Genomic DNA, 14,627 nt, shown 5'->3' with positions numbered 1-14,627 from the left:
GCAAGGTCTCGAACTGTGAATGTTTTGACCCTTAGGTTCTTTTAGGCTGGGCTGATATGGCCTTTAAGAGATGGCTATTATTTTCCCTTTTCGGCTTAAAAAACTTAGTAAAACTTTCTTTATGTTTATGCCTTGGCATGCATCTTTTACCAATTGGGTTTTTCGAGGGCTGACTTTATCGAAGTCATTTGATTATTTTGCCGAGGGTAGCCTTTATTAACTGGTTTTTATAAAATTCGAAGGCCTATTTTTATTGTGGGATTTGGACGTCTTCGAGCTGCGTTATTTCAATCGTTGCCTTTATTATAGCCGTAGCCTTCAGGTGTGTCTCTTGGACTTGTTTTCTGATAACATTTCGAACTTGTTGGAAATGTTAGTCCCCCAGTATGATGGCCTTGGATTTTAAGTTGAGGGATGCCTCTTTGAGGCCTTACGAATTCGAGTTCAGAAAACTCTAATGTGTTGATTGTCGATGACAGTCCCCGAGTATTCAAGGTGTATCTGTGTTTTGGCCCTTGAGCTATTTCTCATAGAATCACAAGTATGGAGCTCGTATAGTAGCAAATATCTTTAAGACACAAAGTGTTTGATAAAGAAAGAATGTTTCTTTGAATAATTCATACATGCGTACACGTTTTGCCATCGGGGCTCGACTATTCTATATGGACACGGTTTATTTGACCGTTTGGCCCATTACAAAGTTCTCCTATCGAGACCCTCGTAGGCGTGAAGTATTTTCCTCAAAATATAACCTCTGAGGGTGATTCCCCACAATATTCAAGGTTAATTGAAAAGAAGCCTTGGATACTATTGGAATCTCCTTAGGTAGCACATAGTTGTTGCCTCGTTAAAAACCTCGTCGGAAAAATCTATTTGGGATAAAACCCGATCGAAGAGAAAAAGAGTGCAACGCGTGCTTTAAAACCTAAGGTCTTCGTGTAGAAGGGTGCCCTTGACGTCTTCGATCGAACATCCGCAATGAGTTAGTTTTAAATACGAATGGAAAATAGGAGAAGGTCATACCTCAACAATAATATCGTTTGAGCAGTGATACATTCCAATTGTTTGGCAGTTGGTCGCCTTCCATCTTGCCAAGTTTGTAAGATCCTTTTCCGATGACTCCAATGACTCGATATGGTCCTTCCCAATTCAGGCTTAGTTTCCCTTCATTCGGGTCTCGAGTATTGAGGATGATTTTCCTTAAAACTAAGTCCCTGATTCCGAAGTGTCAAAGGTTGGTTCTTCTATTATAGTAGCTTTCGATTCTTTGCTTCTATGCAGCCATCCGAACAAGTGCAGCTTCCCATTTTTCATATAATAGCTCGAGGCTCGTATTCATAGCCCTGTGATTTGATTCCTCTAATGCATGTCGAAATCTAGCGCTGCGTTCTCCGACTCGACTGGAATTAAAGAGAACGGGGTTGCCCACGTGATGAACTTTGATGTCATTCGATATGCCCAAAGAACCTCGGGTAGAACTTCTCTCTATTTCCCTTTAGCGTCGTTCAACCTTTTTTTAAAGTTTTGGATGATAGTCTTGTTTGTCGATTCGGTCTGTCCGTTTCTACTTGGGTGATACATCGTGGATAAGATCCTTTTTATTTTGTGTGCTTCGAGGAACTCCGTTACCTTGTTGCCGATGAATTGCTTCCCGTTGTTGCATAGGATTTTGGCAGGTATCCCAAATCGACACATGATGTGGTCCCAGATGAAGTCTATAACTTCTTTTTCTCTAACCTTCTCGAAGGCTTGTGCTTCCATCCATTTAGAAAAGTAGTCAGTTATAAAAAAAAATTAAATTTAGCTTTACCTGGGGCCATTGGTAGAGGGCCGACAATGTCCATTCCCCATTTCATGAAAGGTCATGGGGACAAGACTGAATGAAGTTGCTCTCTGGGCTGATGAATCATTGGCACAAACCTTTGACATTTATCACATTTCTTAACAAACTCCTTAGTGTCTTTTTCCATGCTATCCTAATAATATCCTGCTCTAACAATTTTATGAATCAAAGACTCGGTGCCGGAGTGGTTTCCACAAGTGCCTTCGTGGATCTCTCGTAAAACATAATCGGTGTCCCTTGGACCTAAACATATCGCCAATTGTCCATCGAACGTCCTTCTGTATAATGTTCCATCTTCATCCAATGTGAAACGAGCAACCTTGGTTCATAATGCCCTTGATTCTTATGATCCAATGGGAGCTTCCCATTTTTTAAATATTCAACATACTTATTCCACCAATCCTAAGTCAAACTTGTAGAATTTATCTCGGCATGACCCTCCTCGACTACAGATCTCGATAATTGGACAACAGTCCCCAGTATAATATCATCTTTCTCGACTGATGACCCCAAGTTTGTAAGTGCATCGGCCTCACTATTTTGTTCTTGAGGTACATGGTCTAGAGTCCACTCCTTGAAGCTGTGCAAGGTTAGTTGTAGCTTGTCCAAATATCTTTGCATCCTATCCTCTCGAACTTCGAAGCTTTTGTTTACTTGGATCACCACCAACAGAGAATCGCACTTGGCTTCAACGACTTCTGCCCCAAGCTTTTAGCTAGATCGAGACTTGAAATTATGACCTCATACTCGGCCTCACTATTAGTCAACCTAGAAGTTTTGATAGATTGTCTAATAGTGTTACCTGTAGGTAGCTTTAAAATGATGCCAAGCCCGAACCCTTTCACATTTGAGGTATTGTCCGTGAAGAGGGTCCATACCCCCGATAATATACCCGATTTTGGCAAAAGTTCTTTCTCCACTTTTGGTACGAGGTTGGCATAAAATCAACCACGAAGTCAGCTAAGATTTGAGACTTGATGGTCATTCGGAGTTGATATTCGATATCGTAACCGCCAAGTTCAGCAGCCCATTTGGCCAATCGGCCCGATAACTCAGGCTTATGCAAAACATTTCAAAGAGGATAAGTGGTTAACACACATATGGGGTGACTGGAAGTATGGATTTAACTTTCTAGATGTGCTTATTAATGGAAGTGCCAATTTCTCTAAGTGTGGATATCTAGTTTCAGCATCTCCTAAAGTCCGATTTACGTAATAGACAGGGAACCACGTATCTTGCTATTCTCGAACTAGTATGCCAAATATAAGTACAGCTTCTCATCCACCTTCGGAGTGTGACGTAGAGTGTGCTCGATAAGTATCGCTTCAATTCCTCCAATGCTTGTTGGCATTCCGGGGTCCATGCGAAATTATTTTTCTATTTGAGTAAGAAAAAGAATCTATGGCTTCGATCTGATGACCTCGAAATGAATCGGCCCAAGGCGGCTATACATCTTGTTAGCCTTTGTACGGCTATTACACTACAATTATATCCTCGATGGACTTGATCTTGTTGAGGTTGATTTCGATTCCCCGATTTGACACCATGAAGCCGAGGAACTTGCTCGAACCGACCTCGAAGGCACATTTTTCTAGGTTAAGCTTCATGTTGTACTTCCTCAAGATTTCGAATGTTTCCTACAAATGAGTTAAATGGTTCTCTTGCAAGGACTTAGCCAACATATCGTCAATGTAAACTTCCATTGATTTACCTATCTGTTCCTCGAACATTGTTAACTAGGCGTTGTTATGTAGCTCCTGCATTTTTTAGCCCGAAAGGCATTACATTGTAACAATATGTTCCATACTTAGTAATAAACGAGGTCTTCTCCTGGTCTTCCGTGTTTATCTGAATTTGATTGTACCCCGAATAGGCATCGAGAAAGGTAAGGATCTCATGGCCAGCCGTGGCGTCGATCATGTGATCGATGTTAGGAAGTGGAAAAGAGTCTTTAAGGCATGCTTTTGTTTAAATCCTTGTAATCTACGCACATTCTAAGTTTGTTCCCTTTTTTAGGGACTATAACTACGTTGGCTAATCATTCGAGGTATTTTACCTCCCGAATGAACCCTATTTTAAGAAGTTTAGTTACCTCATCATTTATGAATGCATGTTTCACCTCTCACTGGGGCCTTCTTTTTTGCTTCGCCAGTTTGAATCTGGGGTCGAGGCTTAGCTGGTGTGTTGTTATTTCCGGGATCCCTATCATGTCTAAATGGGACCAAGCAAAATAATCCATGTTATCAATAAGAAATTGAATGAGTTTTTTCCTGAGTTCGGGGGTTAGCCCCGTTACCAGGTATATCTTTCGCTCAGGCATGTACTCAATCAGTATGACCTATTCCAGCTCCTCGATCGTTGACTTGGTTGCATCTGAATCTTCAGGAACGATGAAAGTTCAAGGAGTAAGGAAATCCTCTTCTTCTTCTTCGATTACCTATTTCTCCGATTCGGTCTAGCTGGGGATGGTGATTGCTATTTGGCCATCTACTTATCTTTGCCCAATTTTTCTGAGGTCGAAAGTGCTGATATCGGTATCACCTTGTCGACTACAAACATTTCCTTTACAGTGTGTTGTTCCCCGTAAACTATTTTTGCACCATCCATTGTCGAGAATTTCATCATTTGATAAATGGTCGATTGTACTGCCCTCATGTTGTGGATCCATGGGCTCCCAAGTATTACATTATATCTCATGTCGCCTTTGATGACATAGAATTTTGTATCTTGGATGGTCTTAGCCACGTTCACTGGTAGGATTATCTCCCCCTTCATTGTTTCACTTGCCATGTTGAAGTTGTTTAAGACTCGAGAGGCAGGCACAATTTGGTCCTACCGGCCGAGCTGTTCTATGACCCTTGATCTGATTATGTTTGCTGAGCTACCTGGATCCACTAGAACCCATTTAACTTGAATTTTGTTTACCAAAATAGAAATTACTAGGGCGTCATTGTGCGGCTGAGAAATGCCCTTCGCTTCTTCGTCATTGAATGATAGGATGCCTTCGGGCACATAGCCCCGAGTCTGCTTCTCTCTGGTGATAGACACATTGGTTCGTTTGAATATAGGCCCTTGTGGAACATCGAACCCGCCAACAATCATATGAATTACATGTTGCGGTTCTTCCTGCTCATTCTTTCTGTTGGCGTTTCTTTCTCTGAAGTGATTCTTAGATCGATCAATGAGAAACTCTCGAAGGTGGCCCTCATTGAGCAATCGAGCTACCTCCTCCCTCAGTTGTCTGCAGTCTTCGGTCCTATGGCCATGCGTGTCGTGATATTTACACATCAAGTTTGGATTTCTTTGAGAAGGATCAGTTTGTATAGGTCTGGGCCACCTGGTGTCTTTAATCCTTCTGATAGCCGATACGATCCCCGATGCATCGATACTGAAATTATACTCAAATAATTGAGGTGCTTATGTGGGATCGGTATGTTTATCAAAACCATTCTTACTCATAAGTCCCCGAGAATTTTGCCCTCGATCATTTTTTTCGATCATTCCGAGGAGGATTGCACCCCGAACCATTGTTTCTTCGATCTGCCACATATGGCTGATACCGTTCCCTGTTCGACCTTGACTCCCTATCGGTATCTCTCGGGGCTTTAACTGCCAATCTATTTGGATTAACTGAACACGAGGGGGCTCCTAGCTGGTCGTCCTCGACCCTAGTCTTTGACTGATAACGATTATGCACATCCACCCAAGTTATAACTGGATACTCGATCAAATTTTGCTTCAAATGTCGTGATGCGATCGAACTCCGCTCATTCAACCCTTAGGTAAAGGCTTGAATGGCCCAATCATTTATGACCGGTGGTAATTCTATTCGCTCCATTTGAAATTGGGATACAAACTCCTTTAGCATTTCATCACCTCTCCGTCTTATCTTAAAAATGTCGGATTTCCTCGTTGCAACCTTTATGGACCCGGCGTGTGCCTTCACAAAGGCGTCTGCTAACATAGCAAACAAATCGATAGAATTTGGTGGCAAGTTGTGATACCAGATCATTGCTCCCTTTGAAACTTTTCCCAACTTTTTCAACAAAACCGACTCAATCTCATCATCATTTAAGTCATTTCCTTTAATCCCGCATGTGTACGAGGTGGTGTGTTCATTAGGATTGCTCGTCCCATTGTACTTAGGTATATCTGGCATACAGAACTTCTTAGGAATGGGTTTCGGAGCCGCACTCTGAGGGAATGGCTTTTGTACGAACTTCTTGACATCCAAACCTTTTAAGACCGGGGGTGCCCCCGGTATTTGATCAACATGAGAATTGTATGTTTCCACTTTCTTGTCATTATCTTCAATTTTTTTTCTCTCCCGACTCGATTTTTTTGGTGAGCTCCTCGAGCATATTCATAATTGCAGGATCAGTCCCCGATCCATTACCGTTCGACATTTCTAGCACCGGCTCGGTACGGCGAGTGGTTTCTGGTTCGACCACACTTAGAGTTTTATGTTGATTTTGAAGCTGAGCGATAGCAACCTGTTGATCTTGTAGTATCTTGAATATTACCTAGAGGCTAACTCCCTCCTTCACCCTATGTTTCTTGGCCACCGGATCGGGCTTTCCCGCATACACTTCCTCCGCGGTCTGCGTCTAAGCCCGCATTCAAAGCAATGTGCGAACGAACATCGAATGGTTCTGCAATTAGCACTTCGCTAGGGTTAATCGGTGGTACACCGGATCCTGGAGCAACTACATTATCATTTTCCCCATGAAATCCAAGACCATCATCGCCGTGTACGGGTGCGTTTTGTGAGTTTGACATGTTTTAACCTAAGAACAAAAATTCTTGACAGGAATAAGTGTGAAAATAATGTGTGTTATCTGAATCAGTATTGAAATAATCACTATTATCTTTAGCCCCACGGTGGGCGCCAAACTGTTTACCCTAAAATCCGAATAACAATTAGACTTGTATTGTGCTTTTAAAGATATGTGATTTAATCCAATACTAATTGATGAACAAGTAATCTAATGTATAAATTAAAGAGAGGTAAGCCAAACCAACTTATAACCAGACCTTGACCTCGAGCAGTAACGACCTCGAGGTAGGTGGATAAGCAATAAAATAATAAAGCAAATCACATGAACACTAAGCAAGAAAGTGAAATATGTATATTCCATTCTCAATGATTGATGTATTACAAATGATTGAGGTCCTCTTAATATAGTAGGGGAATCCTAAATGGTACAATTCTAATTGTAGTAGGAATCTTATTATACAGCTGTCTAACCACCTAGTACAAATCCATTCCGGAATTTACGCCGTGATCTTAGGGCCGCTACAGGAATCTTGCTCTTTCTATTATGAAACCATAACGGTATTATCTCGAGGTCGGTCATACTTGGCCTCGGTGTTCATTGAGCACTTCGATCTTCGAGTCTTGTACTCCGCCCTCGGGCTCGAGCCTGGTCTATTTCGAACTTGTTCTCGAAGTGATCCTCGAGAACACGAAATTGGTTATACCTGATTTTGACCGTATACACTTTGATATTTTTAAATGAATTTTTTTCTACTCCTATATCTTTATGTGAATTTTAAATCATACTATTATTTGAAAAATAACTATTTACTTAATTATTTCTTATTTATATTAGTATCTTGGCTATTAGTAACAACTAGTGTCATTAGCTCAGTGATGAGCATTTGACTGCAGATCAAAAGGTCACTGGTTCGAACTTGGTAAGGACCTCTTTTGCTGTCTTGTATTTTTAAAGCCCGCCAGGTAATTTATTCATCCTCCATTTTCTTTTCTTTTTGTCAGAATTCCTGTGGAAGATTAGGAAATTAGGATTTTCGACGTCGAAGTTCAGTATATAGTTAATACTATTAGTAAAGCGCATCTGTACTTCTTTACTTTCTCTTCTTTAATGTTTTGGCTTCTCCATTTTGATCCTCTTTTTGTTGTCAAATTAAAGGGACAAACTACATATCAAAAGACCTTTTATATAGTACCTCTTTTACGTGACTAATTCGTTCTCGAATGAAGGCAATGACGAGTATAGAATTTATATAGATTATATATTATTATAATTTTATTTATAGACGTTTGTGTGTAAATCTTGAGTTTAACGTAGATACACGTGCAAACACTGTTTATATGCTCAATTACCTACCTTTGATAGGACATCATAAAGCAGTTAATGTGTACCGTCCACACAATCTCTTAAACAAAAAATAGCCCCCAAATATATAATATATGTAATTTGTATATAATATATGTATAATTAATGTATAATCTATATATGCCAGCTATAAAAATAAACATTAAATATGGCTAGATATTTGTGTAACAATCCCTAAGTTTATTTTAAACTGCCTGTATTAAATAGTCAACAAGATGGAGTGTGTATATATAAGTTCAAATAATTAAATGTATAATATATCCTCACTAAAGAAAATTTATCCGCCATGAAATCCATCTTTTTTCTCTATAGTTTTTCTATCAACCCCAACCACTATAAAGTCTAGAGTTAATCTGCTGCATGGGAGGAGGGGAATTGGGTTTGTAATCTGCTAATAACAATCTCATCTTCCACTCTAGGATTCTGATCACAAGTGATCACAGCGACATGATCATCATCAGGATTATACTCCTTGAAATGAGCTATCCTTCCCAATTCTACAACTTCTTCAATAACAAGATCAAGTCGTGCAACTGTTTCAACTAGTAATGAAGCAAAAGCTGCAAATGGTAGTGCCTCCAAAAATTCGAGGCTAGTAATTCCAATCTTGCTTAATGTGGGCCTCAAACTCTTTCTGCCACCAGCCTCTAATTTCATTTGTGGTTCAGAGTCCTTTTTAGACGTGTCTTTCGATAATGCTGGTGTTGTCCCATGAGCCTCACCTGCCAAAAAGTCACGGCCAAGTCCAAGACGAGCAGGACCTTCGTTGGATGTGTCAATATTATTATTTACACTCGATAAAGAGACTACAAAATCTTTACTAGATTTTTGCCTAGAGGATATTGCGCCTGCTAAGGCTAATATGTTTATATTACTATTAGTTCCAAGAAAGAGTCTTGGTTGGGATTTTAAGGCACTGATAAGGCCTTGTAAGGCTTCATTGAGATGGTTAGATAGCATTTCTGGGCAGCATTGACGACGATTTCTTATGCTATCGCCCAGTTCCTTTAGTACCTTTGTCACTTCTTTGGCAAGTTGATTGCATGGATCTTTGAACAGTACACGAACTGATCGAGGAGTCTACAAAACAAATTCAAGACACACTTTAAGAAAGTAAAAACTAGCTAAAACTTCTAATCACATATATAAGAGATCATTTAATCTAAAGATCTAATACATTTGATATACGTACTGTCTATTTGAGTCCCACTTGTGGCCAAAATGCGAATGAAATTTGGAAAAAATTAGTTCCAAGAAGGAACCGGCCAATATGATCACGTGTCTGATCCACTTGAAAGTAAATCTATATTTTCTATCCCAATCAGATTGAGATAAAATAAAATGATATTGGATTTCTAAAAGCTAGAAAACAACTTATTGCATGCATCAAATATTCTGTATTTAATTTATTTGACTAGTGTATTTAAGTATATTTTAGCCTTTTTTAGACAAGAAGCATCACATATTGCTCTTGTTGACTTGGTGAGCATAAAACTTAGACATCACATGCTGCTCTTGTTGACTGAGTGAGCACAAAATTTATAAAGATTACTGGATATGGTAACTTTGTCGATAGTACTAGAGCAAAAGGATATCCAACGTAGCCTTCAAATGGAAAAGGGGTATACTCTCCACCCTATTTGAATTGAATAACCACCAAACTTAATCCATGGTCTCCTTTCCACTTACATAAAATTGCTGATGGCCTCTTTGGTGTTACTATGAGTGAATTGAATCTATGGTTTTCGAATATCATATGCCTGAAGCAAAAGGAACCCCCCCCCCCCCCCCACACACACACACCCAAAAAAAAAAAAATAGAAAAGGAAAGGAACAAAGAAAAGAAAGACAAGGAAAAAATGTTAAGAGTATGGGGAATATCACCTTAATTTCAGTTTGCAGGCATCCATGTAAAGCCACTAGTGTGTATCCAAAATGGCGAATAAGAGTCCCCAATTTTACATATTGCTGCCACGGTAACCCCGAACAACGTCTTAAATATCTTGGCTCCCAACTTGCATATACTGCCTGATCCATTCAGATTTTTTCTACTTAATTAAGTTTACGTAATCTCTATAAGGGCAAATTTTAATTCTTTAATCAAATAGCTAATAACTTCCTTAAATTATGGACTTTATAAATCAGGTACTTACCAAAGTTTCATCAGATGATTTGGAATCTAAAACCGCCTTATAACCATTGTAAATGGGATCCTCCGCTTCCATCGAATTTTCTTTGGCTTTTTCTTGTTCCTCCTTATCGCTAAAGTACTCGTTAATGCAAGCTGCAAAGTTTAGTTGAATAAAGATCTCATCAATCCGTTTATTATATATGAATGAATAGTCACAATCCTCACATAATATCAATTAATTTTGTTATGAGGTTAAATTAAATTTGTGCACCGACGACAATTTAAAATTATACACGTCATTTGTAAGGTAATTACATTTAAATTTCTATGATAAGCATGAAGAGGTGCACATGATAAATAGTACGCTCTCTATCCCAATTATATGATGTACTTAATTTTTAGTCTGTTCTAGAATTATATTTTGAAACAATTTAACTTTAAATTTTTCATTTTGTACCGACACGATTTATTATAGAAACACAAAAATTTATTTCACAGGTTTTAAAAATCTTTTTTTATTTTTTAAACCGATCAAAGCGCATCACATGAAATGAGATGGGTGAGTAGAGGTGGCAAAATGGTTAAAAAAATAATTATCTACCCATATTATCCATCAAAAATGGGTTGGATAATGAACCATTTAAAAACGGGTCGAATATGGATAAAGAATCATATTATCCACTTAGAAAATGGGTAACCAAATGGATAACCAATGAATAACTAATGTGTTTAACTTTTATATTTGTAAAGCCTCAAATTGAGGTTCCTCAAGTTTGGAAGACTAGGAATTCTCTCATAAGTGAATATATTTAAGAACTCATGGATAATATAGATATCCATATTATCCGCGGGATAAACCCATTTTTATCCGTCTCAAATACAGGTCGAGTCGGATAATTTATCCATTTTTTAAATTACACGTTTTGACCCGCTCATATCCGACCCGAGCCGTCCGTTTGCCACCCCTACGGGTGAGTAAGTAACCTCCTATATTAGGTTAACTCACAGTAATCGTGTAAAAAATCGAGCACGCCACAAATTTTATTAATTTCTAGCTCAACAAAGGTTGGTAGATTTTGTTAAAATATATAACATCAAAGTTTAAGGAAATTTAGTCCGAATAAAATGAAAATAGATTGTGCTAGTTCAACATCTAAAATCTAGCCTACCTTCAATAGATTTTGCTAAGCCATCGAATTTGGCAACAGTCGATATATGGAGGTCTTCTCCTGACCAAATTGGAAATACCAATAGGCTCATGAGAAGACAGATAGCACAGCCAATGGCTATGGTGTAAAAGCGCTCATGGGCAATTTTCAACACACTATCAACACGATAGCTTGACACTGTGATCAAGTTGAATGTCAAGAGGAATATCACCACACCATAGTCATAGTTTTTCTTTATGTGAGGATAAAATCTCATGTACGTAGCCACGGCTCCTGTAAAATTAGAAATGAAATCAATTAGATACAGAAAATGTCTTTTCTTAATCAGGGTAAATTAAATTAAAGTAAGAAAAGAGAGGGTAACAATGAATCAAAGGGTGGGAGCGATCGATATACACAAAAATTACAGTTCTTAATTTTGTGGAAGATTTTTCTATTGGAATCTTCCAATTCAATATAAGTGAAGCTTACCAACTAAAAATACTGAGGTCCCAATGAAAACAGCATGAAATATGTGGCCAGATTCTGTGGCAATACACTCAATCAAGAATGCCAATGATCCTGCAAATACTGTCCCAAGTCCTCTATTCAGCCCTTTATATAATGTTGCCCCTATCCATAATTAAAGAAACACAAACGATCGATGTCATTCATTGACTAACATGGAATTATAAAATCAATATGGAATAATTACCTGCTGTGAATTCAAGAACAACCACAACAGTCATAACAGCCCAAATAGCATTTTCTCCAATGCCTTTGAACAATGGCTCCAGTAAATACAATAAAGAGACCAATGTCAAGGACAGTCCCATTTTTAGTGAGTGAATTACTCTTCTTCGATCTTCTTTCCCCACTTTCCAGATTTTTCTCCATATTAATCTTGGCAAAGTACTCTTCATTCTCTCCACAACACCATTCAAACGTTTCTCCATCATCCTAAATAATTAACAAATGAATACGGAGATTTTTGTATCTTGTCACTTAAGAAAATGAAGTCATGCAAATTAACATACAAAGATGAATTAAGAAATACACTGTTCTGGAGGCTGCTGGAATTTTTCGAAATTATCATGGGCCACCCCATCTTATCTTATAGAGAAGGGCATTGACAGGCTTCCTAATGAGGTACACGTAATTTGAGATAGTAAAGACGTTCGTTTAGATTTTCAAATAATGGTCATCAAGTCAAAAAAGAGAAGCAAAATGACTACTTTTGTTGAAATATAAGTTTACCTACTTAGAATTTATAGAGCGTTTGTAAATTGTGAAATTATAAAATACAGACACACATATGAATTGTGGGACCCATAAAAGAAACACCACGTATCAACCGTATTATGTGATCAAATGATTACCAAGAAGGAGAAGTCCATTGGATTATTGGACAATAGTCGAAGTCAAAAGAAACCTAAATTATTTGGACTAATAAACCAGCTAATAACCATGCAATAGAAACAATTTAAATTCTCAACGTGTCAAATAACCAATAGGCTAAGCGGCGCCTTGACGGTGCCTGGTTGACCAAGCTTATAATTTTAATTTGCTCAAATTAACTGTACTTTAATTTGCAATTAATGGGGTGCAGGTACAGCGAGACATTTCAATGGGTTCAAATTGCAGGGAATAACATGAAACCTTTTCTGCCTTTAGGGTAAATGTCTACTTCCTCCGAGTAGTGGCGGCAAAATGGTTAAAAGAAAACAGTAAGTTATTCACTCATATTATTCATTAAAAAAAATGAGTCGATAAGAACATTTTAAAAACGGGTCAAATATGGATAAGAATTATATTATTCACTTATTCTTCCAAAAGTGATCATCATCAAGAAGTCATGAATAATATGAATATCTATATTATATATTCGCCGGTTAACCCTTTTGTCCATTTTTGCTTTACCCGTTTTCAACCCGCTCAATATATATCCGATCTGACCCACCGGTTTGACACCCCTAGCTATGAGCCTGTGACTAGGCTAAAGGTGGTTGATCTTAACATGCTACTAAAGGGAATAAAAACGCGTTTTAGGTTGGCTCTCTCGTTATTATTTGTTAACCTAATGGGAGTAGTAGAGTTGTAGGGTTTCAACAAAGATCATATGTTCTGCTGTTCCTAAAACAGTTGGAAATCTGACTTGTGTTCTTTCGAGTGCAACTCAAACTCCCCCCTCTTAATTCTTAAAGCAGCAGTATACATTGTTTCACGTGGTAGTTTCCATATTTGCAAAGGTGTTACCCAGCACGAAACTAGCTTTAAACCCCAGTGGGGCCAAGGACTGATTTCTGAATATATATGTCCTACCTCTGAGCTAGAATATGGTACTCATTAAGTTGGCATTTACCGTAAAAACTTGGTCGCTTTCTCTTCTAATGTTCTTATAACCTATTGCTCTCCTTTCTCATACAGAATAAGGTGTTAATTTACGGTATGAGCCCTAAATTTTACCATTGTATCAATAAAGTTATAAAATTATTTGGGATTTTGACACAGTTACCCACAAAAACAAAACTATTTACCCTTGTCTATCCATTTGTTTTCCTACCCATAAACTAATTATATTTCCTACCCATAGTAGGTTTTGTGGGGAGTTTTTTCTTTATTCTCCAACTCTTTTTTATTTCTATGCTTCTTTTCTTTTCTTTTTTCCTTTTTTTTTTCTTTTCTCCTTTTCTTTTTTCTCGTTTTCTTCTTATTTTTTTCTTTTTTCCTTTTTTTCCTTTTCTAATTTCATTTAATTTCTTTTTTTATATTCTTTTTCTCTTCATAATTTAATTTCATTTACTGTTTTCACTATTTTTTTTATATATATTATTACTAAAGAAAAATCAAATTGTGTACCAATTAAATGTAGCTAATACAATAAAAAAAATATTAACTAACATATGATACCAGTATAGTATATATGTATACCAACAGAGCATATGATTGCTCTAGAATATTGCTACAACTACCTGCAACTATACTACTGTACCAAAACATTAAAGGACGCAATAAAAGTATGAGAAAATTACATACTCATGTTGCAAGCTAAATATTTGCAAAACAACTTGCTCACTCCATATACTAACATGGTATATAGTTGTATGGGGTCGTTCCAACAATTGCCTATAATTATAAAACTATTACATAATACACAAAATTTATGTCCATCGTCATACAAAAATTCCAGCACTGCAAATCATGTTCATATAAATTATTTCATAATAGAATTCACTTAAAATGCAGCTAAAACAATCAAAACAAACTACCATATGATACCAATATGACATATAGCTATACCAACATGGTATACATCTTTACTGGTTAATTCCTGGCAACTATATGACTATACTACTATTACATAA

General features: G+C 37.6%; 1 protein-coding gene across 1 annotated transcript; it reads right to left on the bottom strand.

Moving 5' to 3' along the window:
- Positions 1-8,179: 8,179 nt before the first annotated feature.
- On the bottom strand, positions 8,180-12,484 carry LOC107800167 (aluminum-activated malate transporter 12-like). The gene is made up of 7 exons (XM_075220857.1): positions 12,300-12,484; positions 11,978-12,222; positions 11,755-11,895; positions 11,284-11,556; positions 10,137-10,267; positions 9,868-10,011; positions 8,180-9,063 (listed from the first exon to the last, which is right to left on the bottom strand). The coding sequence occupies exons 1-7, from the start codon at positions 12,368-12,370 to the stop codon at positions 8,332-8,334; spliced, it is 1,737 nt and encodes a 578-aa protein (XP_075076958.1). The 5' UTR covers positions 12,371-12,484; the 3' UTR covers positions 8,180-8,331.
- Between the last annotated feature and the right edge of the window lie 2,143 nt (positions 12,485-14,627).

This window comes from Nicotiana tabacum, chromosome 8 (assembly GCF_000715075.1).
Source record: "Nicotiana tabacum cultivar K326 chromosome 8, ASM71507v2, whole genome shotgun sequence".
NCBI classification, from domain to species: Eukaryota; Viridiplantae; Streptophyta; class Magnoliopsida; order Solanales; family Solanaceae; genus Nicotiana; species Nicotiana tabacum.
Note: the sequence above shows the minus strand (reverse complement) of the source record. Positions and strands in the feature narration are given on the sequence as shown.

Coding starts and splice junctions, on each gene's coding strand:
- LOC107800167 (XM_075220857.1), bottom strand. CDS start 12,370: ATGGGGTGGCCCATGATAATTTCGAAAAATTCCAGCAGCCTCCAGAAC. Junction 10,012..10,136: donor AATCATCTGATGAAACTTTG/GTAAGTACCTGA, acceptor TGAATGGATCAG/GCAGTATATGCAAGTTGGGA. Junction 9,064..9,867: donor GCCTGCAAACTGAAATTAAG/GTGATATTCCCC, acceptor TTTGTTTTGTAG/ACTCCTCGATCAGTTCGTGT.